The 10,501-nt window shown below is 32.7% G+C and overlaps 2 protein-coding genes across 2 annotated transcripts; both read left to right on the top strand.

The window, feature by feature from the left end:
* The first annotated feature begins 4,369 nt into the window (after positions 1-4,369).
* On the top strand, positions 4,370-6,893 carry LOC131037344 (TMV resistance protein N). The gene is made up of 4 exons (XM_059218145.1): positions 4,370-4,978; positions 5,090-6,182; positions 6,304-6,630; positions 6,762-6,893. Exons 1-4 carry the CDS (start codon positions 4,437-4,439, stop codon positions 6,891-6,893), a joined length of 2,094 nt encoding a protein of 697 aa, XP_059074128.1. The 5' UTR covers positions 4,370-4,436.
* Positions 6,894-6,902: 9 nt separating this feature from the next.
* On the top strand, positions 6,903-9,991 carry LOC131037328 (uncharacterized). The gene is made up of 6 exons (XM_059218144.1): positions 6,903-7,379; positions 7,549-8,010; positions 8,100-8,156; positions 8,343-8,513; positions 8,633-9,247; positions 9,397-9,991. Exons 1-6 carry the CDS (start codon positions 6,903-6,905, stop codon positions 9,919-9,921), a joined length of 2,307 nt encoding a protein of 768 aa, XP_059074127.1. The 3' UTR covers positions 9,922-9,991.
* Positions 9,992-10,501: the final 510 nt, after the last annotated feature.

Below are 10,501 nucleotides of genomic sequence, written 5' to 3' on the forward strand. Positions count from 1 at the left end.
ACATACATATATACATACATACATACATACATACATATATATATATGCGTGTGTGTGTGTATACATATACATACATATACATATATTATATATGTATGTATATATTGTATATAATATATATATGTATATGTATGTATATGTATATATGTATATGTATGTATATGTATATGTATATATATGTACATATATATACACACACATATATATACATATATACATATACATATGTATATATACATATGTATATATACATATACATATGTATATATACATATGTATATATACATATACATATGTATATATACATATATGTATGTATATATACATATATACATATACATATATAAATATACATATGTATATGTATATACATATACATACGTCTCTGTGTGTGTGTGTATATATATATATATGCATGTGTGTGTGTGTGTGTATATGTGTATATATATACAAACATATATACATATATATGTATACATATATATATATATATATGTACATATATATATACATATGTATATATATGTGTGTGTATATATGTGTGTATATATACATACATATATGTGTGTGTGTGTGTGTGTGTGTGTGTACACACACACACATATACATATATTTGTGTGTGATGAGTTTATAATAGCAGTTTTCTCTAGTTGTGCAACCACCTCCACCACGAGTTTCCTTCCACAATCCATTTGGTTGAGTCTCCTCTTTTTTCCTTTGGCCATGAATTAAACTTTGTCTTGTTATAACAAATAGAAGACTTTTTGGGTTTCCTCTACACAGTTTGCAAATGCATCTCTAATTAGGTTTATTTATCAATAATATCAAGATTGCTTGTGCTTATTTGGATTTGGTACATGGTCAGCATTTGAAGTGGTATCTAATGACAAAAATTCCTAACTTGAAAGTGACAGGAAATTCCTATGAAATAGGTGGCAGGAAGCATGTTGCAAGATATATTTTCCAAGGTGTAAAATAACAATGCTCATTGATAAAGACAATCAATAATTAATTTCCATAATTTAATCTCAAAACTATATTAAATAAATCTTATATATATTTAATCATATGCAACGTAAATGGTATAATTCTATGATAATGGAATGGAAATGGATTATAGAAAAGGGATTCCTGACTAGGAATAAGTAGATCACAATCAACTGATTTTGGAGCATATACATAAAGAGATATAAAGCTAAGGTTGATTTTCACAACATACAAAACAATCACCTAGAACCTACACAAGATGACCTCTACTCAACATGTACCCACTACCAAGTAGTCAAATCCATTTCGTTCATTCAACTTGCTATTTAGGCATGTAATGTATTAAATACAAGTTATTAGGTTTGCTTAACACATTCATAACCATTTAATACCCATTTCAACTTCAAATTGAAGCTATTGAAGAGGAAAGATCAAACCAATTTGGAACAACCCCAAACCTTGGAGTTATTCCCCTTAAACCATCCCCTAGGGACCTAAGGTCATAGGGGCATCCTTCATCCAAGGAATGCCTATGTACCCACTTTCAAGCAAGATTGAAGTCACGTGTAGTTCTTCTCACAAGGTTTATCAAAAGACACCTGCACATAGGTTCCCATAATCGAGATTATATTTAATTATTATGTCTTACTTTAACAAGGTTCCTTAAAAAGATTCCCAACAATTAATAGTACTTAATGACATAGAAGAAATTTTGACACTATTACCAGTTTGGCAAGCCTAAACTATAACACTTTAATCTAAGGACATCAAGATTTCTAATTACACCTCATCATTGATATTGATCCTAATTCAATGTAAGAATCCCAAAACCCTTACAAATACCTATTAAGAATGTCATACAATATCTGGTGCTCTAATGATAATACCATATAATTTATAACATACAATTCTAGTTAGTCCATTACAACATGATTTGATAATCTTATATATCACAAGTCTATTGGTTCGTATATCTTGAACCATTATATCATAGTAATAGGGAACCCCTTAAAATATTCATATAGGAGGGTTACCCAATAGAATAAATATCGCATATCATTTTCCTATGACTATTGCCAATAATCATGGTTTGGACTATTAATGTAGTCCTTAAAACTATCTTATTCATTGAGGTGTCTTATTCAATTATAAAGAAGCATTGTTCTCTAGGTTTCTCATCCTTGACATAGAGTTTTCCTAAAGAAGCTAGGGACTAGCTTAACCAAATACAATCATGTAGATGAAATAAATCACAATGGTATAGACTTTACCCAAATGAATCAATTCAACATGCCAAGATGATACATTACTAAGAAAAAGGTTCTTGAGTTACCTCCACATAGGATGGTCCCAATTAGCAACCATCTAAATACCTAGGTGAGAATTAACATAGCATTATCTTAAATGATACACTATAGACTATAACAGTGTCTTATAAAGAGTATTATTAGAATCCAATCCATATTCATACATTTGTGCATAACAACCTAATAAAACAATACGACCGCTCATAATAGAGCATAAGGCAACAATGGTTAGAATATTGTTACAAGGTTCCCTCTACATGTAATAATATATTTCTTGCACAAGCAATTCCAATTTCTATATTTAGGACTTCTCCTTTTTATGTCTAACATGATCACATGTCAATGCCCAATATTTTACACCAATATTCGATGCTTTTAAAACTAGGTGCAACAGTGCCAAACATTATTACTACTCCCTACCTAATGATAATATATTTATCAATATGTATTGAACTATTATTACACACAAAATCTTATGTATGAATCATTAGATTGTTCAATAACATAGTAATATAATAATCCTTAGTTTTTAGAAACGAAACTAGGAGATAATTATATACCCTTTCAACATTATTGCAATAATGTTATTATTTATTTATTTTCCTCCAATCTTGAGGAAAACTCAATTTTTTTTAGAAGGTAAATTCTAGTCCTCTATCTACTAAGCAATACTTATGATATGATTACAATAATGTCGCAATGTATCATCATACTATTAATCTCGCAATCTAAACATCGTTGATGTTTCTTAAGAATGTTTGTCACTAGGATGTCTTTTGTTTAATAGTGTAGCCTTGAAGAATATTCAACTTGTCTTAATTTTTTATTTATTTTCTCTATCAATATGAATGGTCTCTACATATATTCAAAGTCTACACAAAAATATACACGTCCTTTTATACAATTTTGGTTAAGCATCCAAATACATGTTGACCATATAAATATGGACATATTCATATGTGTAAGGAATAGCTCAAATTTTCTTTTTATGTATTTAATTTTCAGCTATCTTTTCTTTTTTTAGAACTAAAGTTCACATTGGTTAAACATTTAATTGTTGTGGACCAAGTCTTCCTTAATAAAAACTACACCAAAATAAATAAAACAAGAGATGATTTGCATCAAGTTCTTGCCTATAAGTTTTAGATATAGTAGTATTGTTAGGTAGAGTAATTGATGATTGCAATTAGATTAGTGAAAACATAGAGCATTCATGTAGATCATTAGTCATGTAGCTAATTGCTCTTTGTTTCTAGCTCCTTTTTTTTGTGACGTGTAGGAAGACAAATGTTTGTAGCCATAAGGAAATTGAGAATAAGATTTTTGTCCATCTTATTTTCAATTGATTTGGTCCACTCAAATATGTCAAAATTATAAAACATGGATTGTCAAAATTATTTGTAGCATCTTGTCCCCCATCTTTGATGCAAAACATAATAATTAAAATAAATTAAATATAATTAATAAAAAATGTTATTATTTGGAGTATATATAGAGTTTAAATATTTGTATCTATTTATTTTTATACAATAATAATGTATCAATCGTATATTATACAAATAATAGATAAAAAAAAAAAAATGAATAAAATATTTAAAAACAATCAAAACATTAAATATGATTAATTGTTAAATAGATAACGCATAAAGTAGGTAAGTATTTTTAAAATTATATGGTGTTTAATATTTTAAAAATATATATATATTTAGTTGGATAGATATGAATGATATCACAAATGTGATAAGGAGACAACATAATGTTAAACTCAACAAACAATCAATAAAAAAATATATTAAAGTCAATATGTGCATTTAATATGATGCATCTAATATCATATATGTCACTCAACCTTTTAATTGGGCACACAAAATTTATAGAAAAATAATAATAATTTGATTTTATGTCATTCATGTCATTAATTGAGTTCATCAAATTTATAGAAAAAATAAAAGATAATTTGACTTTTGAATTAACTATTTCCAATATAAATCAATAAAAAGAAAGATAAATAATAATTTTTAAATTATCAAACTAGAAAAAAAATTATAAACAGCAATTTATATGCAATGCCATAAGTCAGTCAATTCAATGTGAGTTGCAATTTTCAGGGTTTCTTTGCTATTCGACCTTCATCCTCCATCCATGGCTTCGTCTTCATCAGCTCGGCCTCTGAATTTGGATGAGAATGCCTTTGGTGAAATGTTATATAAAGGGGAAAAGATGGGATCATCTGCATCCCCCAAAGTTTATGATGTTTTCATTAACCACCGAGGCCCTGATGTAAAACAAACCCTAGCTCTTGAGCTTTATAATTCTCTTGAGAAGGTGGGAATCCGAGCGTTTCTTGACTGCAAAGAGATGGACTTAGGTGATTTGTTTCCTTCCACAATTCAGAATGCCATATGCTCTTCATCAGTGCAAATTGCCATTTTCTCTAGAAGATATGCCGAATCTGTTTGGTGTTTAGCTGAGCTTGCTCTGATGTTACAGACTAAGAGAAAGATCATTCCAATATTCTATGATGTTCCACCTTTTCACCTCAGATACTTAGAAAAGGGTGTGTATGCCGATTCATTCAATTACCACACAGAGAAACGCAGGTATCTCGATAAACTTGATGGCTGGAAAGAAAACCTCCGCTGTGTTTCATTCATGTCTGGCTACGAATTCAACAATAATAATGAGTAAGACGTTTTTAATCACAAATTTTCTTTAGAATATTTTATCCTACAAAATTTTATAATTTTAGTCTAGCCTAATCAGCTGAAATTATTGTTTTCGTTGCAAATTTGAAGGAATTTTGCGACACTGTGTAAAAATATAGTGTCTGCCGTCCGAAGAGAGGTAGAAAGGAGAAGACCTTTAGAAATTGCAAGATATCCGACTGGAATGGAAGAATTGGTTGAGGATTTTGAGAGGGCATGCTGGCAGAAGGAGGAGAAAGGTAAAGTGATGGGCATCTATGGTATGGGTGGGTCTGGTAAGACCACCCTTGCCAAAGAATTGTTCAACCAAAAGCGTTCAGAATTCAGTGCATCTTGTTTTTTGTTTGACGTGCGAGAATCTAAATTGACTTATTTGCAAACAAAGCTTCTCAAGGATCTGGTGCAGGAAAATCATATGTTTGACAGTATACCTGAAGGATCTAGTTATCTCAAGTCTCGTCTGGCATACAGCCCTTTTGTGAGTTTCTTAATTGTTATGGATGATATAGATCACCTGGATCAGTTGAATGCCTTACTGGTCAATAATTCTGGTAGTATGATCATCGTGACAACCCGTGATGAGAGAGTTTTGATAAGGGCGGAAATTAATTGTCGTTATAAGATGAAAGAAATGAATGTCCACCATAGCACAGAGCTCTTCTGTTGGCACGCCTTCCACCAGCCGTATCCAACCAGCGGATATGAAGATTTAGTTGAAAGCTTCGTGAAGGAGTGTGGAGGTTTGCCCCTATCTCTTCAGGTGTTGGGTGGACATGTTTTTGGTAGTGCTGGTAAGCATTATTGGAGACTAGAATTGGATAAAGTGAGAAAAACTCTGAAACAAGATATAAAGAAGAAGCTTAGAATAAGCTTGGAATCCCTCGACGATGAACAAATGCAGGTATTCCTGGACATTGCATGCTTTTTCGTCAACAAATCTAGATATATGGCTTTAAGAATAATGGAAGGATCGGGATGGAGCGCTGAGCACACACTTCAGATCTTAATGGATAAATGTCTTGTTGAAGTCCAAGTGGGAAGGAGTTATTGGAATGGATTTGAATCTGAAAGCTTTCCTCTTTTGACAATGCATGACCACACCCGGGATCTCGGAAGAGAAATTGCAGATTATGAATTAAGCAGTCCTAGTCGACTGTGGCGCTCTCAGTATCTTCGTTCTCAGGTTTGTTTCTCCTCATGAATTTGTGGTCCATTTATGGTATTAAAAATTCGTGTTTATATAGGTTGATTGTTGTTTTTGTAACTGGAGTGTGACACAAATTTAGTTTCGTCCTAAAATACAGGAAGAAAAGGGATTTGAGAGCATTCTTGCTGGGATGAGCGGTCATAGTTTCAGATGTCTTAATTCCATTTTTGACCAGTACACAACTCTTCAATTCAGATATTTTTTAGGAAATGTAAATGATTGTGAGGATTCAACTTCTTTGCTTTGGCTTGAAATTGACTCAAGTATGTTGGAAAAGCAGGATGAACATGAAAATATCGAAGGAGAATTCATGTCAAGCATGTCTTCGTCACACACTATTCCTTCATGGATTCCTCTCCAAAATTTGCAGTATTTAAAAATTTATCAAGGATCTTTCCAAAGATTGTGGCGGAGAGATCATCAGGTATTTTGTTCTTCTATAATTGAGGATTAAGTCTGGTTAAAGATATAAAATGTGTTCGGAAAGCAGTTATTTTGTAAAAATATTTATGATTGACAAATAGGTGTTTCAAACAAATCAATTTCAAATTTCAGGTTCCTTTGCAGCTGAAAGACCTGATTCTTGACGGAACAAACTTGGAAGAGTTTCCAAATCCATTGGGAATGTTAAGTCATTTGGAAAATCTAGTCCTTGCAGGAAGGGTAAAATGGAATGGAAGAGAATGAAACAATTCCATGAAAATTCAGGGGAGATTCTTCTCAGAATTACTTACAAAACTTGCTGATCTTAAAAGCTTGGTATTGAGGGATTTCACAGTAAGCGGGGAATTAAGTTTTAAGAACAGAATGAATTCAACTAGTATTGAAACTTCAATGGTCAGTCTTGAAAAAGTAGATATTAGGGATGTAAAACATATATCCAAGGTTTCAATTAGTGGACAGTACCTTTTCAGCCTTAAATTTCTCCATCTTGAATGTCTGGAAGGTTTAATTGAAGTGGATTTAGGAATGAATGCAAAGTTAAACACAGAGGGACGTTCTGAAATAGAAGAGTTACCAAGTCCTGCATGTCCATGCTGCTTAGAGAAAATCATCCTTGATGGATGTTGGAAGTTGCAGAAGATAAATGGTATTGAAGAGTTGCAAGGATTGAAATATCTACATCTTTCAGCTGGTACTATGCCTATATGGGGATGCATTAAAATGTGGCAGGTATTATAATTACATTTGTCATTTCTGACAGGAGAACAATTTTATATTTTTACTGTATATGTGTTTTAACTAGTGGCGCGGTTAGAATAAAACTGTGATAATTTATTGTTATAGGTTTATTAGAGATTTTTAAACAATTAAATTACTTATTGGCTCTTTGTCATTGCAGAAAGTACCTTCAGAGGTTACTAGTTTAAATTGGAAATCAAATGCTGATACGGAGAGCGTTCTACGAAAATTCAATGATGTATCTTCTCTTATTGGGCTAGATGTCACGGTTACTGAAATTCCTAGCAATCGCGCGGCAGTTTTAGTGGATCCTATGACAGAACAACCCAGTGCAATTATCATATTGATGTTAATTGAAAGCTTTTATAAAGGGAAAGATTGTCGAAAGAGTTTAAAGATTCCTCCTATTGACTCCATGGTGGCCAATATTGGAGAAGGAGAGTATATTGCTGTTGTTGTAGTCACGGAGGAAGAAAAAATAATCAAGATGCAACATGGGATGTCCAATTGTATTCCGACGGTGTCGAATGGTAGAGTAATAAAAGGTTTTATAGTAACCATCCAACAAAGGGACAAATCGAAAACCCTACCACTACTGCAATATCTTTGTTCTCAGTCTCAGGTGTGCTCGTAAATTTTTAATTCACTCATGGTATTAAAATTTATGCCTGTTTATAGAAGTAAATTTCTAACATTCATCCCTGAATGCAGGAACTAATCAATGTGCGGGGCAATTTTAGGTTTAGATATATTTCAGAAAATTTAAAGGTTTGTGATCCTATTTCTTTTGTAGATTAGATATCCCAATCTTTGATTTTAAGTCAAAAAAGTTTTTTAGTCATGCATTTTATGATTAGAGCTTCCATTTCCAACCAAAATATTTTTTCCTCTCATCAAAAACCAAAGAATTCAAACGATTGTAAGAATCCATCAGCTTTCTTGCTGTGGCTTCAGGTTGATTTTACATCACCAAATAAGCAGTATGATCTTGAAAATCTTGTCCGAAAAGTCATGATCAGTGTGCATTCACGATTAACTGATCGTCCTTGCATTCAACTCCAAAGTTTGAAGAATTTAATCATTTCTGGCGGGAGTTTCAGACGATTGTGGCCGAGACATCAAGGGGTAATTTGCTTTTCTTCATTCGAAAATAAATATCTTTTGTTACTGATGCAAAATGCATTCTGATGTAGTTATTTTGTGACCCTTAATTAAAATTGACACAAATTAAATTCAATTTTCAGGGCGCCTTTCAGCTGAAAGAGCTTGTGCTGGATGGAATAAGCTTGGAAGAGTTTCCAAATTCATTGGAAGTGTTAGGTCATTTGGAAAATCTAGTCATTGCAGGAATGGCAAGGGGTGATTTTATGGGATTGGGTAGTTCTATCATTACAGGAATGGCAATGGGTGATTTTATGGGATTGGGTACTATAACAATAAACGGGAGATCCTTTTCTGAGTCACTTGGGAAACTCACTAATCTTAGAAGCTTAGTATTGAGGAATTTGACATTAAGTGGGGAATTGAGCTTCAAGGATAGCATGGTGTCAACTACTCTTGGGACTCCGATGGTCAGCCTTGAAAAGATAGATATAAGAAATGTACAGAATATATCTAAGGTTTCAATTAGTGGCCAGTACCTTCGTAGTCTTAGATCTCTCAATCTTGAAAATTTGGTAAGTTTAATTGAAGTAGATTTAGGAAAGGATGCAAAATCAAATATAGGGGAATGTTCTGGACATCAATGTTGCTTAAAGACAGACATCGTTAAGAGTTGTCCAATGTTGCATAAATTCAAGGCAATTGCAGAATTGAAAGGATATCTACATCTTCGAGCTGGATTCATAAATATGTGGCAGGTATTTCACTTTCATTTGTCATTTTGTTAGGAGAGCAAATTTATATATTATAAGCCGTGACTAATGCTTTTCTGTGATTCCGTAAAGAGACTACCATGATCATTTTCATTACTAGATATTTGTAGGAAACTCATTATTTGCTCAATCAGGAAGTACCGTCACACGTTACCTGTATAATTTGGAGATGTAATTTTCGGCAATCAATTGGTGAAATGAAGAAAAATTTCGACGCATCCATTGCGTCATCTGATCTGTTTGATTGCTCAGATGTCAGAGTTACAAAATTTCCTGACGATCCCGAGGAAGAGTTAGGGTTTCCCGTGTCAGAAGAAACGTGTGCAATTGTCATGTTTGTGATATTTAAAGATTTTCCTCCAGAGGAATGGATAGAGTTTCTAGGGATTCCTTCTATGGAATTAGGCTGGGGATTGAAACCTGTTGCTGCTGCTGTTGTAGTTAGGGAGAAGGGAAAAATGAACAAGATGCAGCATTGGATTCGTTCGGTGGTGCGTGGTGGAGTAGATGTAGCTTCTATGGCGACCTTCGAAGAAAGAGAGAAAATCCGTGTTGAACTTCTTGTAGACTTCTGTAACAGGGTTCTTATGTGGCGTCCAAAGTTTCAAGAATATAACCCCATATTTTCATGGGGCTGTTTAAGTCTATTTTCTGTTTAAGTCTATTTTCTGCTTAAAAATAAGCACTGAAAGTGTTCCCATGAAATTTTTTAATTAGAGGGAAAGGATAATTTGGAATCTTTTCCTAGTTTTGTGGAGCAGCGGCTGCTTAATAATAAAAAATAAGTTGGAAAAAAAAGGAGGGGCTGAAAATAAGCAGCAGCTGCTTATTAAAAAAATGACACTTGGCTTCACCAAAAAATTTTCCTTCCCTTTTTATTTCCCTTAAAATTTGCTTTTAAATTTTATATATAAAAAATATTATTTAAAAGTGTCATTTAAGAGGGCTGCTTAAAAATAAGCACAATTTTTTTATGCATGGGGTCACCAGCTCCACAAATTGTTGCACAAAAAGTGGAGCAGCAGCAGCTAGCCAAAATAAGCTAAGCAGTCGCATGGGGACGTGCCCTAAGTTCTTCTTTAATAGACCAACTCAAATCTTAAAAAAAATAGATTGAAAAGTTTAAATTTTAGAATTAAGAAAACATCTTTTATCATTAATAAGTGTAATGTGTTATTAGTGTTTCATGGGATTGTGGTAGTTTAGTTATGTGTCAAATATGAAATGGGATATTTATGT

Source organism: Cryptomeria japonica, chromosome 3 (assembly GCF_030272615.1).
Source record: "Cryptomeria japonica chromosome 3, Sugi_1.0, whole genome shotgun sequence".
In the NCBI taxonomy this organism is placed as follows: domain Eukaryota; kingdom Viridiplantae; phylum Streptophyta; class Pinopsida; order Cupressales; family Cupressaceae; genus Cryptomeria; species Cryptomeria japonica.

Coding starts and splice junctions, on each gene's coding strand:
- LOC131037344 (XM_059218145.1), top strand. CDS start 4,437: ATGGCTTCGTCTTCATCAGCTCGGCCTCTGAATTTGGATGAGAATGCC. Junction 4,979..5,089: donor GAATTCAACAATAATAATGA/GTAAGACGTTTT, acceptor GCAAATTTGAAG/GAATTTTGCGACACTGTGTA. Junction 6,183..6,303: donor CTCAGTATCTTCGTTCTCAG/GTTTGTTTCTCC, acceptor CCTAAAATACAG/GAAGAAAAGGGATTTGAGAG.
- LOC131037328 (XM_059218144.1), top strand. CDS start 6,903: ATGAAAATTCAGGGGAGATTCTTCTCAGAATTACTTACAAAACTTGCT. Junction 8,157..8,342: donor ATATTTCAGAAAATTTAAAG/GTTTGTGATCCT, acceptor CTGTGGCTTCAG/GTTGATTTTACATCACCAAA. Junction 9,248..9,396: donor GATTCATAAATATGTGGCAG/GTATTTCACTTT, acceptor TTGCTCAATCAG/GAAGTACCGTCACACGTTAC.